Source organism: Lagopus muta, chromosome 2 (genome assembly GCF_023343835.1).
Source record: "Lagopus muta isolate bLagMut1 chromosome 2, bLagMut1 primary, whole genome shotgun sequence".
NCBI lineage: Eukaryota > Metazoa > Chordata > Aves > Galliformes > Phasianidae > Lagopus > Lagopus muta.
This window is the reverse complement of record NC_064434.1, coordinates 94,170,683-94,191,877: the sequence shown is the minus strand read 5'-3', so window position 1 is coordinate 94,191,877 and position 21,195 is coordinate 94,170,683. Positions and strand designations below refer to the sequence as shown.

Below are 21,195 nucleotides of genomic sequence, written 5' to 3'. Positions count from 1 at the left end.
GTCACACTCTGCAGCCTGGAACACAGTGCCTGTGTTATATTCACATCCAGGCACGGCCGACACCATAGCTCCAAGTGCTGCCTTATGTCTCCCTCACCTCTGCATCCCTATGCACTACAACTATCCCATTTGCAGCCAGCATCTTGTCACTTAGTCTGTCCCCTCCCCACCTCACTTTGCCTTACTGTTCTTTTCCCTGCAACACACCAGTTTGCACCAGTCTGTGCTGGTTCATTTGTCCATGCCCTTCCTTTCAGCCTGCCTGAGGGTGCAGGCTTGGGATTGGGAAACCTGGGGAAGCCTCTGCCTAGGACCACCATGGGGTCAAGAGCATCCATACAAACATCTTACGAAGCAGCACTTCAAAGCACTTCAAAAGCACAGGGCTTTGAAACCCCCTGTGTGGCACCAAACTGAACCCCATGCAGCCAACCAGCTTGGAGGCTAATGAGTGTTCCTACACCAGGAACAGCTGGGTGAGAGGGAGATGCAGCAGAGCTGCAGGTGAGTTGCAGCAACAGGCATATTCCATGCAAAGAAAAACAGAAAAAAGCACTCAAAGATTTCCACTGCCTGTCACACCCAGCCCTTCCATCCTCCCTGTCCAGTATGAGGTCTGTCATGCCCTCTAAGCTGGGCAGCTCACAACAGAGTTCACCCAAAGCTTCACCAGGCCACTTGGACCACATCCATTTGGGATCTGGATATCTGTATAGACAAAGATAAGTTCCTAAAAAGCAAAAGTCAGGTATTTCTGGACCCCTAGCACCTGATCTCTAGCATCCTCTCCATCTGCAGAATTCCCTTGAAGACCTAAGTCAGTAAGAGCCCATTTAAAAAGCCATAAACCAGCCTTCTCGGGGAGCATTTAAAATCCAGTTTCCTAAGCAAAACAAGGGTCTGCAAGCATGCACTGTAGAGATCAGGCAACTATACTGTAGTTAAAAACAAACCAGCCACTTGAAGGTATGTAAAACTTCAGGTCTTTTGATGCAAACAAGATTACAGGCGTATATCATTCATTAACTATGTCCAGATTGTTATCTCGGTTGTTCTTGCTAAATTGAAGAATGCCTTAGCTGTAATGTTAGTGGTTACCCAAATGTTTGCATACAGGTACCTCAATTACCTTGCCTCCAGGGATGCACTGAGTTAGAAGCACTTACATTTTCTCCCAAATTGCAGAATTTGCTTTGTCTGAAAGCAAAGAAATTGAACAGAGAATTACAATTAGCACCATGAAAAAGTGCAGGAGAGCCTGCTGTTTCTCATTTTACAGCGAGCTTTGTCAGTGAGCGATGAGCAAATTGTATGCTAGGTAAAGACACCTATACAATCATCTGTATTAAGATGAATAATCTTGGAAAATGGAAAACCCACAAAAGCTAACTTCTGTGAAAGTATCAAGGTTTTACGTGGGTCTGGAGCAGAGCCTGATTTGTGTCTGCTTCTCTCCCTCCTTAGCCAAACTTTTGGACCATTCCCCACTTCCGATCATCACATGGATGCCATCAGCCCCACTCTGCTCTCTCTCTCATAGTTAATTAAGCATCAAAACCCCATTAACTCTGAGGACAGCAATGACAAAGCACTGCTTCAGATGCATTGCAGAGTCAACCATGAGTGACTATCTTGTGGGCTCAAGGAGGGCCTTAAACCTCCTCCAGCTCTTGGGTGATAGATCTCCCAACCACTGAGCTATTCTAGCTTCTAGCACCTACCTCTGCATGCTTCAGTTGGAGATCCACTACATGAAGTGGTTTACTCCTTCTCTGAGAATAAGCACATCACAAACTTTCTCTTTTTTCTTTCATCTCAACAGCTGTAACACTTTCTAAGTCTTGGACAGAGCTCAAGATACTGCTTTTCTCAGAACCAAATTGGCAGTGACGAAAGCCAAGTCCTATCCCAGCACATATGCAAAGGAAAGTCAAGTTCTGTAAGAAAGATGTGATTGCAGGTTTTGGATTGCGCTTCCAACACCAGCTAAAATAGGAGATTGAGAGATTACTGTCTTCAGATATTTGGGCTCTGCTTCAATTGGGGAACTCCCCCAACTTTCACAACTAGTGTTCGCACAGATTCAGCTGTTGCCCTTCATCACTGCCTATCTCCTTTGAGCTACAAATCTTCTACCTTCTTGATTTCAGTTGCCCCACTACGCTGCAAAAAAGACGACAACTCCTCCAGCAAATTCATTCTGAGGATTTTTTATTGCTTCCACAATCTTGTATTTTCAGTCGTTTCCCAAGAATTTATGAAGGAAACACGGGATCTGTTGATTACACATCTGCAGGAATCAAGTAAACGCATGCTTGAAGTCAATGTCATGTCCATTGGCTGCTTTCTCCTGTATGTTCCTAGCTGAACAGTGATCAGAAGAGTTGTGGGAAAGCAAACTGCTACTGAATGGTAGCAATGAGAGCAGCAACACGAACGGTATGAAATCTACTGTAGGCATCTTCTGAAATGTAAGCCTGCCCATTTGGGCTGGGCTTTCACAGCCGCATCTCTGAGCAGAAGAGATATAGGTACTGATTTTATTTTATTTTTTACCATACTGTCCGCCTAACATTTGCCCAGGGCGATTTCTTCATTCCCTGAGCTTCTTTAACCTCACACCACTCCAGTTTAGTGTCTGGAACCTCATCCTCAGGCTCAGGATCCTCACGGATGGTGCCCTCGGGCAGTGCCACGACGATGGGCAGTGGGCCTTGCTCCTCCCGGAACTCCACCACGTAGAGGTTTTTCTGGTTTGCTAACTGCTGGTGAGTCTCCTGGGGGCAGAGAGGGAGCAGGAAAAAGACAAAACTATTTTTAAAAGTCTCAGGCTAATTAATATTACAAGAAAGGCTGTTTTGCTTCCTGCTTCTGGCCGATTCCAATTTAAATCATCCCTAAGAAAACATTAACTTCAGGAGCAATGATGCATGATGTTGGCTTACTTGAGGTCAAATACATACACAGTATATGGGGTAGGAAAAATGTTTACCAACAGACATTTTCAACGCTGCATAAACTGAAAGACTCATCAGAAGGATCCTTGTGGATTTCAAATAAGCTAATAATAAGCAGCAGGGATTCAGGTAATTAGCATTACCATGTTATTCTACAGGAAATTGATTCTGGAAGAGGTCTGGCTGCCAGAAAAAGTGCATCTTGCTAATAAGGATGCACACTGATATGTTAGTAACATGCATTAATGCAGAATATAACATTTTTAAATCACAGACTACTACAATATCAATCCCATCCTGTCCTCTGATTTAATTAACAGAACCACAAGGAATGTAATCTACCTGTTCTGTCAATCCTTTAAAGAGAGCTCTAGTAATATTAATCAAGTTTTTAGATCCAGTAACCTTGGCATACATGTCTTTAATGCCAATTAGTTTGCAGATGGTAATAATAGCTCGGTGGCAACGAAGACCATACCCTGTAAAGAAAGAAAGTATAAATTAGTATTACATGATTACTTGTAAGCATATAATAACTTAGCTAAGGAAAAATAGAACCAAGACTTTCTCACATCTGTGTCTGTTACCTATTAAGTTACAACATACTAGTATCTTAAAAATGGTCAAACCAATCTGGGAAGACTATTCTTCCCAATTTTTGCTGGCATGTTAACAAAGATCACATTCTTTTTGTAGTAAATACATTCCACTTATTAATATACAAAACTGAATGAAAACATCACCACCTTTAAACTCAAACCATAAAACCATTCTTGGGTTTTTTTGTTTGTTTGTTTTAATACCTCAGGTTTAAGTAGCATTCTACTTTCCTAGAAGTGCCATTAACATACTAAGAAGTCTTCTACAGACAACTTCCTTACCTCTCCCAAGAACATTCAGCAAAGAAAAGGTAATCCTTTTCTGCCACTCAGGAAATAAATGACTTCCCCAGATTAAAAAAATATGGATGATTAGCAGAGAAGCAAGATCACTTAAGGTTACTTAAAAGAGTATTAAAATGAAGCCATTGCAAGGGGAGATGCCTAAACAAGAACCACACCACACCTTCTAAAAAATAATACCTACAATAGTTTCAAAACTGCTTCCTTTGCAGTTTCAACAACTAAATCTTAACGATGATAAATCTGACTTTAAGTCTCAGTTCATCTATAGAGATTTGAACTCATTTCCTACTGTGAAGGTACAGCTGAAAACAACTGGTGTGCTTCAAACACTGCCGCCTCCTGGACTTGCTGCCCACAGGTACAGAAGCAGCAAGGTCAGAATCTCCCACCCCTTTCCAACCCAGCATAGGTAGAGAAACTGGGAAGGGCCAGCAAGGTAAAGGGAAGTCAGTAATGCTCCAACAGGAAAATGTGGTTTAAACACAGACTCCACCTCGGCTCAAAAAGTGGCATGAATTTATCAAGGTTAAAGGACAAATGAGCACTATGGTCCTCAATTGCTTTCTTCTTCTTGAGGGCAGTGAAGATCACTGAAAGAACACGTGGGCACAAGTGCAATCCACAGGTCAAACCTGGGCGAGTGGGAGGGAGAGACAAACAAATTCCAGAGTCCACAAAAAACAGAAGTTTGCTCCATCTTCAGTTGAGAGTGTTATATTATCTCAAAGGTATAATTACAGTGTATTAGCATTAATTACAAATGGCTTCTTACACTTGCCAGATTTTAATGAAGGACTTACTTTTTGAGGCATCCAATTTTGTTCTCTGGTTCCCCAAGAGACTTGTTTCATGCGGCCTAGCTCTATTAATCTTCACAAATTGGTTTCTGATAGTTCTAATGTATTTTATTTAAAAGCTGAAAAGCCAGTTTATCGATTAATCCTCTCTACAGAACAGTTTTGCTGCTGGAGTAAATGAGGAAAAAAACCAAACCCTATTCTAATGGCACATGTTTTACAGCACTAATATTTCCTTTCTTTTTTCTAACCTGTAATTGGAAAATAAACTATAACCATTCAAAGTCATTTGTTCTGTCTTTCAAAAAAATACTGCTTTCCATGCTACAATAAAAGTAAAAATGTAGACACATGTGAATGATTTCTGGAAAGCTGTTTGTCAAACTTTCATTTTCAGTGACAAAAAGCATTTTATTGCTAGTGTTTTGCATCACTGCTTCTCTCCTACACCATTCAACCAGGTTTCTGCAGATTGCTAATTCACGAAACTCAGAAGCCAGCAAATTGCTCCATCAGTTACTGAACAAAATTTATGCCAAACACAAAAGCACAAGATTCCAATTGCAAATTCTAGCTGGAGTAGAAGTGTGCTCAGACATTTTCTAACTTGCCTGTGGCACTCCAGCTGCAGTACTGCAGTTTAATTCAGGAGGGTCTATGTAAGAGGATAAGGTCATTTAAAACATAACTAATCTTCTCACATTGAATTTTGATAAAAAGGTAATCAAGAAAAGCATTTAAAATGCAGTCCTCCTAACTAATACAAGCTGTGATGGGCAACCTACATTAGCCTTTCTGGGCAGCCCCTAACAAGAGCTTGGAAAGAAAACCTACTCCAGCCCACACTAAGACACTATGCTGAGTTAAGCTCACATTCAGATATTCATACTACCTAACTCTTGAAACTTGGATTTCTACTTGTTTAATATGTAATCCTGATTATCTGACAGAGGTTTTCTACATTTTGCAGGGATTAGGAACAAAGAAAAGGACATTTAATTATAGTGATGACTTTTTTTTTTTAATTATTTTTTTCTTAAAACATTAAGCTTTGTTGTGGTCATTGACTGAGTCCTATGTGCAGGAATTGGGAACATACTGAATTTGCCAGCTGATATCATGCAAAGTGGGAGGCTTCAGCATATATAACCATATAATTGTAATGTCATCAGCAAGCAGAAGGAATCTTATAAAAGATGGTCTACTGTGAAAACTATGAATAACTGTATATTTTTCATGCATATTAATTACAGCTATGGGGTATCAGTGCTGGGCTTTATAGCCACATAAGCACATTGATCAACTGAGAGAGCTGGAATTGTTCAGACTGGAGAAAAGATGGCTCCTGGAATCCACAGGATTCATCACTGCAGCCTTCCAGTACATAAAAGGGTCTTCAAAAAAACTGGGAGAGTCTTCATCAGGGCAAGCAGAGATAGGACAAGGGGCAACAGTTTAAAAGGGAGCTGGCTTATATTAGACATTAAAGAGAAATTCTGTACAGTGAGGGTGGTGAGGCTTTGGCACAGGCTGCCCAATGAAGCTGTGGATACCCCATTCTGGAAGCACACAAGGCCAGGTTGGATAGAGCTCTGGCTCCACCTAAAGACAACCACAAAATAAATGTGCTGCCACCAAGGATGAGGAGTAGCACTTGATGTGGCCTCATCTTGAATACTGCAAAGCTGGCAGAAGAGTTGGAATGCATCTGCTGTGAAGAGTGGCTGAGGTCTGGTTTTAGTGTCTAGTTTGCCCCTTAGCCTCCTTTTCTCCAACCTCACTGCTCTCCACAGCTTCCTGAGGACGGAAAGTGCAGAAGGAGATGATCTCTTCTCCCTGGTATCCAGTGACAGGAAACATGCAGATGGTTGAAAGTTGTGCCAGGAGTTCAGACAAGATGTTAGGAAAAACTTCTTCATTGTCAAGGTAGTCAACTTTGGAACAGGCTTATCAGAGAGGTGGTTTATGCCCCATACCTGTAAGTACTCAAGGAGCATTTGGATAATGCCCTCAGTAATATGCTTTAACTTTTGGTTAGCCCTGAAGTTGTACTTTGTAAGTACCTTTCGACTGGGATTAAATTATTCTATTCTGAAGTACTGCTACCAGCAGGTTGAGAGAGGTGAGGTCACACTTGGAGTAAGCACATTGTATTCTGGGCTCCCTGGTATGAAAGAGCTACTTGAGAAAGTCCAACGTAGGGTCACCAACGTGCTTCAGTCCCTTCAGTATCTCTTCTATGAGATGTTGAGAGAGCCAGAGCTGCGCAGGCTGGGGAAGAGGGGGTATGGGGAGATCTTAGCAATGTACATAAACACATGAAGGGGAAATACAAAGAAGATGGAGCTGGGCTCTTGGCAGGGGTGCCCAGTGCCAGAACAAGAAGCAGTGAGCACACACTGAAACTGTGAGACCTCACTTGGAATACTGTATCCAGATGTGGAGTCCTCAGTGCAGGAGAGACTGCTGGAGCATAGTCAGAGGAGGGCCACGAAAATAATCCAAGAGATGGAACATCTCCCTGTAAGGGCAGGCTGAGAGAGCTGGGGCTGTTCAGCCAGGAGAAGAGAAGGCTCCAGGGAGACCTGAGAGCAGCGGCCTTCCAATATATAAAGGGAGCAATAAGAAAGAAGGGGACAGACTCTTTAGCAGGGTCTGTTGTGAAAGGACAAGGAGAAATGGATTCAAACTAAAAGGAGGGAGATTTAGACTGAATATGAGGAAAAAACGTTCTTTATGTGATAAGAGTATTGAGGTACTGGAACAGGTTGCCCAGAGAGGTGGTGGAATCCCTGTCCATGGAGACACTCAAAGTCAGGCTGGACAAACTATGTGCAACCTGATCTAGCTGTAGGTGTCACTGTTCACTGTAAGCAAGTTGATGACCTTTAAAAAGGCCCTTCCAACTCAATCAATTCTATGATTCTAAGAATGGAAAAGCCTCACTGAACAGGGCAGTAATAACACGCGAGCTACAGAAAGATGCCCCCTAGAAAAAACAAAAAGCAGTGAGAAGGCACTGTGCTTCTCAAAAGTACTAATAAAATGGAAATAAAAGAGGACAGCAGTCTGATTATGTAATATTAATTAGAAGGTAGCACTACTGGACTGTTCTTGCTTCTGAGGCTCAGGAGTGCCACACTAGATGAGACTGGAAGGTATGTCTTATTCTGTGTATTACTGAAAGAAAATAACAGCATTTAATGAGAATCTTCCTTTCCACTGAACAGTGACAGCATTATTTATAAGTGCATAGTTAAATGCGTAGCTCAGTTGTGTTATTCCTGCTCCTTGCATGTTTTTCCCTCATATTAAAGACTAAATTGCAGTGTAGTTTTTAGATTAGTCTAGTTTAGATAGCAGGTAAGTCTTTAGTTCAAAGCAGTTACCCTAAAAAAAATTACAGGCCAAATTAGCCAATTTTCAACTGAGTGCTCCTTAAATGCAGAACTGCAGATAAGCATACAGCCAACGCTGTTCTTGTTGACCTGTAAAGATTTTTCTAAGCCTGTGCTAAATTTTACTGTCATACTGAACAAAAACCCCTCATCTCAGAATCAAGACGTCATCTAATAAAAATTGTTGAAAATTCACCAAAATTTTAGACGTTTTTGAAATACATCAGTAATGTTCAGAGTTATGATCTTCTCGTATTACTAATGTGACAGTGCAGAAGAATACCAGATACACACAAAAAAATCAAGGAGTATGTAAAAAATGTCAGTGTTTCAGCTTATTCAGCTACGGGAATTAATGAATTAAAGTAGGAGAACACAATAACAGTTCTCTAACTGGAAAGCAATCCTGTTTCTCATAAATGAGTTAATCATTACATTTTCCTGCAATTTAGGTCTTATCATAACGAATCTGAAGTGAATTACAACTAGTCATGTAGATTAATTTGCTTCCTGTTTGTATATTAATATTAGAGTGCCAATTAAGAGCACTCAGTAGCAAACTTCACCCACTTTCTATGAAATAGCAGCTTTATCCATCTTGAAAGCAAAGTTAAGCTAAACAAGTAGAATCAAATCTTTTTCTAGTACTTGATCTAGCACCTGGAAATCCTGCCTGTGGCAGGGAGCCTGGAACTTGATGATCTTTGAGGTCCCTTCCTACCCAAACTATTCTATGACTCTACATACAAATGTTTAACTCCAATATTCATGCAAAGAAATGACCTCGTATCACCATTAATGACTTAAAAACGGGAAGAATCTAGAAGGTAAAAAAAAAAGGTCACACTGAAAACTGCAGTGTATTGGAAATAAGCTAACTATTACTTCACTGAACTACTTCATATGGTAAGAATTCCTATACTGCAATCCTGAGGAAGGTGACATCAAGATACAAGGTTGCTCTGGATATATCCCCATCATTTTCAACAGCTGGTAAAGCATACACTGCAACAGCTCTGGAGATGAGGAGGAAAGGGATGGCAGAAAGTCAGTAATGCCTCTTCAAAAGTTCAGCATTCAGCTGGAAGCTATCAGTGACAGCAGACAGAGATGATGCGTGGTAAGCTGCGCATCTCCTTTGGCTAAAGCTGTGAGGAGAATGCAGCCATGTCCACCTCTCAACTTCCAGTCTGACAATACAGTAGAACTTCTCCAAATAAAAAACTGTACTGTTGCAGTCAGGGTTCTATTTTTTTGTTTGTTTCTTTGGAGTATGAGCAATGGCAAAGGCAGAAACCCGTCTGTGAGCAAGTACACTTTCTTCATCACCATGTAATATAAACCACACAAGTGCCATCATTTAGGACGGAATGAAATACTGCTTATTATCACTGACCAGGAGACAGCCCTATCAGAAAATAAATATCTGAGCATTTACTGTGACTCAGTGACATATTTTACCAGTATACTGATCAGAGAAGCCTGGGTGAAGTTGCCTGCCTTCTCTTGTGCTGAACTGTTGACATCAGACATGCTGAGTTGCAAATTTCAAACTACTGACAGCAATTTACTACTACTGTAGAGTACAAGTATTTTGAATTGCAATGGGAAGCATGAAGGGCAGCAGAAAGCCAGCAAAGCTCCCACCAGTGCATAAGGAACAAATCCTGATTCACAAAAATAAAGCCATGTCATCAACAGCAGGTATTTCTAGTGAAAGACAGCTGGTTATCACTGGTTATCTTCAGAGATACATCATTCATTTCCATCTACCAACTGCTGAAGTAAATGAATATTGCACAGATTTAACTCCATCAAATAAATATCAGTTGCCCATTAATAAAACTTCAACATTTCCAAGCAACTTAATTACCTTTGTTTTGCTTCTTCATGCGGATGTTTGTGCGTTTAAATTTCACAGTAATGTCATGATAAACTAAAGGAGGGAAAGAAAAAAACAAAGGCATTACACCTAAGTTCTGTGATGCAATTTTATCTTCCTCTTTATATTTAGATTTTCTTGATAACTCAGCTTTTAACTTAAAATTGCTCCATTAGGCCTTGGTGTTCTTAGATTTTTCTGTACAGAAATTTGCCATCTCAGTCTTCCTGTTTCAAAAGGAACCCCAAACTGATTTCCTCTGGTGGTTGCTGTTCACATCTGATTCAGTGACTCGGCCTGTGCACACTGAATTCTTACACTGCAGACAAGATGGCTCACATTAAGCAGACCAGAAAGCATGGGGAAAACACCACTAGTTTTTAAATCAAATCCCAAATTTATTAATGTGAAATATTAATGGTCGGGGACAGACTCATAAGGATAACTGCAATTTCATATTTGTAAGACAAAGCTGTACTATTCTGAACATTTATCTACGTAAATAACACGGTTAAAGATGTTCATTGTAAGGTACCATCTTCAAATTATCTTTTTTTCCAAAAGATAACACAGTATGTGGTATAGTGGTATCACACCTGGTATCAGACAGACTTGTATGCCATTAAACCAAACTCACAAAAAGCTACCATGGAACACACCACGGTGTTCTCTAGCCCTTCTGGGACTTTTCTGTATACATGGATTGAGTGAACAGGGAATCACGTTTGAATGGCAAAAGGGAAAAAGCACAGTGGGGTCCACTACAGAGAAAAGATGTCCAGCCATAGCTGACATCCATACAGCAGAGATCAGCTCTTGCTATTACTGCCACATGTTTTTAAAACCCCTGAAATACTATGCATTAAGCATTCAAAAAGAACTGAAGAATAGGAGAACAGAAGGAAGACAAATCTCTCTACAATATTTTAGCAACATCTGCTTATATTATGAAATCTTAACAGAACTCTTCTTCACGGACCATCCTACATCTGTTGATACAAACCTGAGTGAAAGAGAAGAGCCAAATCATATTCACTGCAGTTAATAGCAGTTTATTTTGCACAGGGATCAGTAGACAACTACTGTCTAGCTAAAACAATCTGGGGCTAGTATCTCATAAAGCATGCTGAAGAAACTAAGTAATACACAAATTAAAATACAATGAATTAAACCTTTTTTTAAAAGTAAAAATTAAATTATTCTAAAATTAAAGGTTTTAGTTATCTTTTTACACTTTGCAACTAGTTTCAATCAGCTTTTAATAGTGCATTCATCGCTTGCTGAAAGCTGAAGAGTCAAAAAGGACAGTGCTTACTTGTATGGTTCTGATATGTCTCTATGAAATGTAAGCTGCGTATGGCTTTGTTCTTTGCCTAAAAAAAAAAAAAAAAAAGTTTTGTTGTGAATTTTTATGGCAAGCATTGGAAATTTACCACTGTTTAGTTATCCTGATGGAAAAAAAAAAAACAAAAGCAAGAAAGAAAACTTCAGAAGCTGGCCTGACAGATCTGATCCACTTACGGAAATGAAAACATTCAAGTTAATAACTGTACCCTCCTGATCACTGAACATTTCAAAAGACTTCACAGGGTACTAACAACTGAACTGTGCATTTTAGCATTGCCATTTTGATGTTTTGTTGACCACTGAAACAGAAACTAGATTAAGGTAGATGGATAAATAAACACTTGAAGCCTAAAGAAGCCTCCTTAAGGCCGTTATACACATGGAAAAGAAAGTCCTACACAGCACTCTATAAGCAGACTGTATGTACGCATGGCCTTACGTGTTTGTGTAGACTAAAAATATACCAATAATTAAAAAATATATAACATCTTATATTTTGTTATGAAATATTTGTACTTGCTTTTAATCAACATACTTTCCGTAAAGCATTCATCCTGTCGCCTGCTTTCCCCAGTGCAAAACCTGAAAGACAAAAAGTATTTTATTACTGTGAAATGAGTGAAGCAGTGTCTTTAGAAGAGGGGGAAAAAACAGTGAATTTCACAACCAAGACTACTACCAGTTATTTCCAATCCATTACATAGATGATATCAAGAAAAAGCCCCAGAGAAAACCACATTCAGAAAGTAAAAACTTTAGAGCTATGAATATCTTGTTGTTAAACAAAGATAAATAAGGCTTATTTCTTTTATTTGCTCTACACATGTTTCAAACAACTGAATAGAGATGGCTGCTTCATCTAATAAAAAAATCAGTCTTCTGATTAAAAGGAAGTAAATGAAAGAAGGAAATAACGAAGCTGACAGATGTATGAACTACATCTGTACAAATGACACCTTGAAAGCCCTAAAAACAAAGGAGGCTGGGTTTATATCAGCAAAATAGAAAACATTAAAAACATGTTTTATAAACAGAACTGTGTATTTGCAAAATATATATTCCAACAGAACAGAGAAAGAAAGTGGGGCATCAACTGAGCTTATGGAACGAATAGGAGGATTGACAACTGTTTTTTATGAACTCTCAAATCCACTGCTGTCAAGACAGATTGAGTTAAAAATATTTACTTTTTTTTTTTTTTAAGCTTTTTCTGGTCTCTTAATGATTCTGTTGTGTCAGCTGAGGCTCAGGGTTTCTGTATCACGGCGCCCCATACAAAAAGAAAATCAATGCAGTTGGACTCGTTGGCCAATATCAACTCACTAATTTCTTTCAGATATTACAGGAGAAATGGACTGGGAGAGATCTAAGAAAGCATCCCAACTATTGTGCTGCTGCAAGCAATAGAGGACATCACCACAATTCTGGAAATTAATATCATAAGAAGCAGAAGGTCAAGGTTAACACTTGATAGTTTTCCCTATGCACACACTACGTACCCAGGACCTCTCCATCACTTTTTAACTCCTGCAGAAGGAAATGCAAGCAAACTGTGCTATCCTTTTATGCACACACAGCTCACTAATAACGTATCAACAATGAAGTCACACACAGCATTAGAAAACTCCAGAAGTGAGATCGCTTGGTCAAGCTCAATTCAATCAATCTTCACTTGAGATTAAAGTACGCCCTCAAGGACATGATAATGTTTCACAAAAAAAAGTTTCAAAGAAAAGATAAGCAGAGCTTTTCAGAGCAACTGCGTTCTGCTGGAGACACCTTGCTCTGTGTATACATTCCTTTCTTCCCCTCTAAATTGTAGCTAACGTTCACCTTGAGGAGCCCATCCAGATTTGAATATTTCAAATAGATGAAGTTCTGAAGAAATATACTCAACTGGAAATAAGGCTGTTTTAATAAAGCTCCTACGTACATCTCATCAGAGATATCTATCAAGCTCGTCATAAAAAGAGACTACTTACTTCCAACAGTTGGAAGCTCTGCACATACACTGAAAATAGAATTTTCTTTAGTACATCCATATAACAATGCAAATTTAATTTCCTATACTCTGTCACCATCCCATATTCCTGCCTCTATTATTTGGATTATTTACTTTATAGCTATTCACTTTTTTCTTTTAAGCAGTCTTCTTTTAATTCTGCACAGACTTCTTATCTGCAAGCTTATTTGACATCTAATAGGAATTTTAATGTACATTAGTTTGTATTTACATAAAGAAGTCTACCTCCTCAGGGAGAAAAACTTAACAGATTCAAGGAACCTTCTTAAATAAAACATAGCCTGGGGGGGAAAAAAAATTACATGAAAAAAATCAGTTGAAGATGTATGCTATTTCCTAAGCAACGCAACTGGAAACTCACTGTAGTACACTGTGGTTTTGCAGTTCTTTTAAGGATTCCTTTACAATTAAACAATATTACAATTAGATGGTTCCAGCACAGCTTTTATAAGCAGTCCTGACAATTTATCCCACAGGCTTAGATTCTGACCCTTCTCAAATGCTGGCTACTAAAACAAAGCATTTCTCAAAAGATGACGAATGCTTGATAGTCTCTGTAATTGACAAAAAGGATCAGAAAGCCTGTAAGAAACAGCACACTTCCCAGGTGTGCTGCCTCCTATCTCCAGTGAGCACTTGCTAGCCTTTAGAGATTTTAAAAAAGCAACAAGTTTAAATACCACCACATTACAGAACATCTCTTTTTGCTTTACCAGTACGTAATATTGTTAAATATTATTTATCCAGAAGCATCCCATGTACAAAGGCTTTGCTGTGTGACTGTGCTGAAGTACTAATATCTGCTTATCAGCCTTGCCTGGCCTCACGAGCACATAAAAGTGCACATAGCATATGCAGCAGGAATCATAGAAGTGGCACATAAACAAGAACAAGGAGGGCAGCACTATGATTGGGCAGGCGTATCACTGGCACAAAGAGCGCATGTATTACAAACATCAGTTAACAATTCCTAAGGCTCAAACGACATCCAATAAGTGATGTTCTAAGAAATAAAAGGCCAAACCTACCCATGTCTTGAATTGCATCTGTCTACTATGAAAGCATTGGATCCTATCCATCCAACAGACATATCAGCAGGACCCAGAAGGCACATAAACGTTTGGGCAAATTTCAGTTTTGTTTTCTTTTCCCCCTTTTGTTCTGTTTGCTGTTTTTGTTGTTTTGTTTTACAATGATATCTCCTCCTTTATAAAACCTGTAACCATATCATCAGCAGTGATCACTGACTGAGATAAACCATTGGGGATTTTTTCCGGCAAATCTACTCTGCATACAATCCCGTAAGAAGCTGCAGAAGAGTGGAATTCTTGTTATCCTTATTTTGTGAAGTCCAACTCTGATCAGCAAAAAGGCTCTTCTGGCCAAGATTGTTAAGCTCTTTACTTGAAGTAGGAATTACAATTACTTTAGAACATATTCTTAGCTTCTGAGGAGAGGAACATGGCACAACATGCCAGTTCTCAGTCATACGTCTTTGCTCTAATTGATCTTACTAACGTATGAAGCAGTACCATAATATTAGATGGGATCCTCTCAGTATGATTACTTCTAGAGATAGCTTGGCAAGTGCTACTGTTCAGCATAATTGTGCTTAATTACTCCTGTTACAAGGAGAATAAAACTGAACTGAATCCCTCTGATCAGTATTCTTTCTCCAGCTTCTGCTGAGAAAGAAAAGAGCTCTGCTCATAGCTTGTATTATTGGATCTTTCATAACATCCCATCTCTTTTGATTTGTCCCATTTCCTTTATGTCATAAAGAGCATTTCCAAGGTTGGACTTTAAATTGCTTGCTGAAAAGACCTTTATAAAAACTGTAATGGAGAAAACCTATAAATGGGTCAAACTGCAAATCACTGAAGTGACTACAGGAATAGACTCGAATAGTCACAAGTGCTCTTTTCCCTTAAAAGTACAAACACAAAATCTGTAGGAAAATGTGGTTTGCTGGCTTTTCTCTACGATTAACTTCAATAAAGAGAGCTTCCTGAGGAGTCTGAAGGAAATTCATGGTCTTCTGACTTAACAGATTAATGACAAACTTCTGAATCAAGGCAGTCCGTGTTACCTGGGAGTACCAGTAAGTCAGTCCTTACTTTGTAACTAAAAGCAGTAATACTTACAAAGAAGTATCCTCATGTCTAAGGAGGACATAATAAATGAAATAAATGGAAAAAAGCATAATTTTTTTTTCTGGCATACAATGTTTCCTCACATCTTCAAAAGCTCTGTTACGAGCAATGATTAATTTGGAATCTTTCAGACACAGCAATCACACGTACCTGCAGCCCCTTTCCCATTTCCAACAGCCACTAAAGCACGTATTGATTTTTTTCTGCCTTCCTTCGCCTTCATACAAAACACATTTTTCACCTGAAGAAAGAAACACAAAGCATCTTGTTACAGCACAACCCATCTGTATTTTATATCTTTTTTATTCTTAAAGAGATTCTGCTTACTAGAGAGGAATTAGAAGTTTGCAGTGCAGTGTTTCAATATAAACCACCTTTGCCAGTGAACATCAACTGCAGCAGGACACTGGCTTGAAGACATTCAATAGCAGCTGTTAAAAATCTGTACTCAGACACACAAGAAGTTATTTCACTACTTCTGTTGTGTTTAGCTGTGCAACAGATAACAGTTCAACATTACACTAACTATATTTTATACGCAGCACAAGCCAACTCCTCCTCACTCAATGAGGCCCAGGCAAACCAAAAGTTTGGACAGCCATGGTCTAACATCTTATCAGAGATCCTTTGTCCTGTTCTGAGGTATGTATGTGCTGAACATTTTTATTTCTTGTTTCTTCGTATGTCTATATGCATGTGTTTGTGTGTGTACATCTATAATCAAGAAAATCTTGTTTTCTACTTTTCTGAAGCTCCAATATGGTTTTTCCATGTTATAATAAGAGCTAATTTAAATATTCATTGTTAGTGTAGAAATTAAACAGCACTTCCCACTTTTCCCCATATATAATTCAGTAAGCTACTCTGGTTGTATCTCCTTATTTGAAAGGAAATTATTCCAATATGACTTCAATAGTTTAACTGAAATTCACAATAAGACAAAACCTACTGACAACACAGGGTACAGATTAGAACTAAGTACTTCTGAAAAATTCCACTCATCCTTTTATTAAAGATGTTGCTAAATTCAATGTACGTGCTCTGTAGAGGGCTTCAAAGAATAATCAGCTTTACTAATTGCTTACTCCAAGCTTTTACTCCTTCTGCAATCTCACTGCTCACAAGAGCAAGCTAAAACACAAGCACTCTACAATGAAAGTACCTGTGGAAATAGGTTATTTACAGGAAATGCAAAAGAATGATGAAAGGAAGAGACTGAAGCAGAGCGACGCTCTCTCCAGGAGCACTGAAAGAACGCTATTTTGCGGTGGAAGACAAAAGTTTGTGCAGAGCAATCTAGATACATACTTTACATAATGAAAGGTTGACATACATATTGCCAAGAACAAATAACGTGATGTGTGCAGAAGTCAACTCAAGATTATTCTTTACCCTACCCAGAAGGTGGCAGGAAAGACACACGCAATGAGCTTCTCCAGTAGCCTCTTCTTAAAACTGCACTTGTCAGCTGTTTCTGAACAGCTTTGAAGGAAAATGTGTTCAGTCACCCATCACAATCAGTGCTATTGCATCTCTCCTGAAATGCTGTAAAGGTTTTTCGAGATTGATAATGTGCCCAGGCAGCCATGGCTGCTGGAACAACTGTGTCCTTAGATTCTCCCTGCACACCCCCGTGCCTCCTTACATCAAAGTGATCAGCGCTCTGCTGGAGTGCGTTCAGAAGTGCTTCCCTTCCATTTTGCAGTTAAAGCAATTCAACTGAAAGCGTATCATTAAGCAGCACTGGAATTAATTAATACACAATGTAACAGCTTGCCACTTTTAAAACAGCATGACCTCTGAAATTGTGACTGAAACTAAGACACAATTACCCTTATTTGCTAGACTGCAATTCAAGCTAGATTTGAAGTCAATTTTTTCAATTCCAAAACACACATGCTCAACCTTAATCACAGTGTCTCAAATTGACTGTCTCCGTTTCTATTATTCAGTGCCCAACAACGCAGATTAAGCTTGCTTTCAAGCACAGAGATACTGTTCTTCCATCTGAAATGCAGAACGAAACCACTTCAAACCTTCCTTAAGAGAAGGAATAGCAAAGCTTCAAAGGTGGAGTTAGAAGCCTGCAAGGATGCTGCAGTCCTTCCACTGTTATTCCAAGCACTTAACAGCTTGTTGTAATGTGCTAGAAACACGAAAAAAACCCAATACTTTGTTAGTTTTCCTCTTGTGAAAAAGAAAAAATAACAATACACGACTGACTGTCCATGGGAACCCCTCCTTTCTACAAAGCACAATCTGGGCACCTCTGGGCCACACCTGTGACCACTGCTACTCACTTGCTTCTGATGAGAGCATCCACGCAGGTTGAACACCTCATGGCAGAAGATTCTCTGGCCCAATACTATGGTACAAGGTGATAGAAAATAAAACAAGAGAAGGGTGCTAAAAGAAAATCCTTTTCATGCAAGTGATCCTAGAGAGGGACGCAGCTAAAAGGCTGAAGTCAGTACACTTGAGAGAATAAAGTAATAAAACTGCATGTCTTATAAACAAAATCAAATTCCTGTTAGCTAGATTGTGTCTGTATCAGCCTTCTCTTCTCTGTGAAAAGCACTAGGGACAGAGTAGATGCATACCACAGTGACAGAGCTTCTCTCAGATATAACATAAAACTACAGTATCAAAAAAACATCTGGATGTGGTTCTCAGGGTCATGATTTGGCAATGGGTTGGTTGTTAAGAGTTAGGGTAGTCTGCTTAGGTTGTGGTTGGACTGATGATCTTAAAAGCCTTTTCCAACCTAAGCAATTCTATCATTCCATGATTTAAATTGCACAAGCTAGCTGTAGGGCAAAACTAGTCCTGCTGACAAGTGACAGGACAGTGAGATATTTTCCTTGAAAGCATGCACATGGTCGACAGTGGCAGGGGAAGTGCATCAAAAGGTAAATTAGTTTGTCTTCTGCTACTCTTCTCAAGGAGAAGTTAGTGGATTCATATTAAATATCAGCACGGCCTGATAAGGAGATAGAGATGAATCTAGTAGCCCAACTAAGGCCAGGCTGCTATGCTTCCAGATCCACCAAGTAGAACAGTGTTAGAGATATAAGGAGTGGCCACCAGGTCCTGCAGCTCTGGGTCCAGCTTCTGAAGCTGGGCTGAGGGATATGACTGCTGCTTTCTTGTATCCAGATTCAATCAGTAGCAAAGCAAAATAGAAGGAGGACACAGAACTATTAGAGAGCATCCAAAGGAGGGCTATGAAGATGGTGAAAGGTCCAGAGAGGAAGATGAACAAGGAGCAGCTGAGGTCCCTGGGTTTGTAAGCCTAGACAAGAGGAGGCTAAGAGGAAGCCTCAGTCATCCTGTTCACTCTGCATCCATCCCCTGTGTGCTGACTGCATACAGTAAGCAAAAGAACCATTACACAGAAATAGATTCCTCCACCCCTCACTGAACAAATCGAATGAAAGTTTCTGATCAGACACTTGAGGGGTTTGTCACAAAGGCTGACTCATCACAGCTTTGGGATAAATCCCAGGCACAATTCTCATCCAAGTTAGAAATAAGTTCAATTTGCAGAGAAACTATAGATAAAGCTCAGGTTAGTGCTGATAATTGTCCCGTGACGTGCATAAAATCCTCCTTCATAGCTCACTATGTAAAATGATGCAATCCAAATACCCTACTGACATAGAGTAGGCCTAAATGTGGTTTCATGCTACAGCACATATCTGAGCACAATTCCTGAAGCCACATCACATCTGAGATGGCTTCGCTTCCTTTTCAGAGGATGACGGCAGTTGCAGGCAGCGTGACAAACTCCTAGAACATCAGAAAAAAAATAATCACAGGATATCCTGTGTTAGAAAGGACCCACAAGGAACACCAAATCCAAGCTCTGGCTTCATATAGGGCCATCCAAAAAATCAGACCACATGACCGAGAGCTTCATCTAGATGCTTCTTGAGCTCAGGCAAGCTCAGTGCCGTGGTCACTGCCCTGGGCAGCCCGATACAGTGCTTCACTACCCTCTTGGTGGTTAAACTTTCTCCTGAAGAAATCCAACCTGAAGACATTATAGCACACGTTTACATTTCCTGTCTGAGCTCTCGTTCTGTCCTATAACAGCTTGCTTCACATGTTATCATCATAGAAACCATCAGGTAACTTTCATTATCCGTCAAAAGACATCACTGGTATCATCACTTGGAGCATAAAATTTGCCTGCAGTTCTAAAATCAAAATCTACATCTCTACAACCCCAAAATACATATGTGCCAACATCTCATTTTAAGTAAACTATTACTCAGAGTATCACTTATACCATATAATTTTTCAGTCAAGGATGTCAAGCAACAGATCTCAGACACTGTAATTTCAAGCAGCATTTCCTTTCATAACAAGCCTTTTTGGTTGTGCCCTTTGCAAAAACAACAGCTAAAAAACTATTTCCATTGATTTATAAAGGCTTTTGACCGTGTCTTAAGGAATGTTCTTTTGGTCACAAGTGTTAAGTCTACCGAGAATAATTCTGTGCTCCTAAAGCAAACATGTATGAATGTGTTTCCTTGCTACTTCATAGAAAATTGAAACTATGGCTTATATTCCACTTATGATTCCCTGCTACATCTAGGCAATTCTTAGCTGCTCAGTGGATGCAAAACATATTACTGTAGCATGAGACAGAATCTTCTGTGTTCATACTACCTACAGATATTCCTGCACAGTTCCAGGTACCTTTTGTAACAATCCATACTGACACACCGAAGACATGGTTCTTTCACTTTGGCCCACCAAACCTTTATTTCTGACTTTGACATTACTTTCATCATACAAAACAAAACCAACCTACTGTTCCTAAGGTAAGACAATTCTCTGTAGTTTGGTACAGAAAGCCTTGTGGTTTCCAGTGTCTCCATTCCTAAAGTGGCCCAAGTCAAGAGTCTCCAGGTAACCAAGCTGCTTGCACTGTCCCCATTAATAATTGCCAAGGACTACATTCAGAATGAGTCAGTAAATTCAGGTGACATCCTATTGCATGGAAAACATGCAAAACATTTAATTCCATTGCAAAAACCTCCAGCAATTTGGCTGCTGCTATTCCTATGTTTTTCTGATTAGGCACTTCTATCCCTGCCTTGCAAATGAGCAGACCATACCCCACACCAGTTACGAGCAGACCATACTCTCAGAGTTCTGACTGTTCCCTTCAGTCCTGCTAAAGTGCCATGCAACAGCAGAGGCAAAACGCTGCATCGAAACAGGTCTCATGTAATCAAGAAAAACCATGCCTGAATACAGTTTGGCATTTGGAGAAAGTACAGAAATAACCACCATCCAACCAACCTCACTTGACAAAAAATGCCACCTTTACAAAATTACAGGTTTTGAATCAATTCTCACTACACCAACTCAGTTATGAACTGCCAATACTATGATACAACTCTGCAAAGTACGCCTAATCTTGAGTCAGTTCAACTGAGAATTAAGTCATAAAAGCCTGCCACTGGAGATAATACAGAAAAAGACAAGATTCAGGCAAAAGCTCTAAATCTGGCTTTGTTTACTGCACACTATATTGATTACAGGATAAAACTATTTCTTCTCAAAGCCTCCAGCAGAGCTCATCAATAACTTGACTCCTGGGAAAATACCATTCAGATGCTTTTCAGAATATCCACCCATAATCCACTCAATGCAATTTACTTGGATTGATTTCATCTTAGGAAGAACCAGTTAAGTAATTTTCAGTATGCAAGCGTTAAA

The 21,195-nt window shown here is 39.6% G+C and overlaps 1 protein-coding gene across 1 annotated transcript in view; it reads right to left on the bottom strand.

The window, feature by feature from the left end:
* Nucleotides 1-2,194: 2,194 nt before the first annotated feature.
* Nucleotides 2,195-21,195, bottom strand: part of MRPS5 (mitochondrial ribosomal protein S5) — a 43,522-nt gene continuing 24,521 nt past the window's right edge. Inside the window, exons 6-11 of the mRNA XM_048937741.1 lie at nucleotides 15,613-15,703; nucleotides 11,822-11,868; nucleotides 11,255-11,312; nucleotides 9,931-9,993; nucleotides 3,300-3,436; nucleotides 2,195-2,777 (exon numbers count right to left, since the gene is read on the bottom strand). Of these exons, the coding sequence (XP_048793698.1) occupies nucleotides 2,553-2,777; nucleotides 3,300-3,436; nucleotides 9,931-9,993; nucleotides 11,255-11,312; nucleotides 11,822-11,868; nucleotides 15,613-15,703 (621 nt within the window). The 3' untranslated portion in view covers nucleotides 2,195-2,552. The remainder of the gene's footprint in view (nucleotides 2,778-3,299; nucleotides 3,437-9,930; nucleotides 9,994-11,254; nucleotides 11,313-11,821; nucleotides 11,869-15,612; nucleotides 15,704-21,195) is intronic.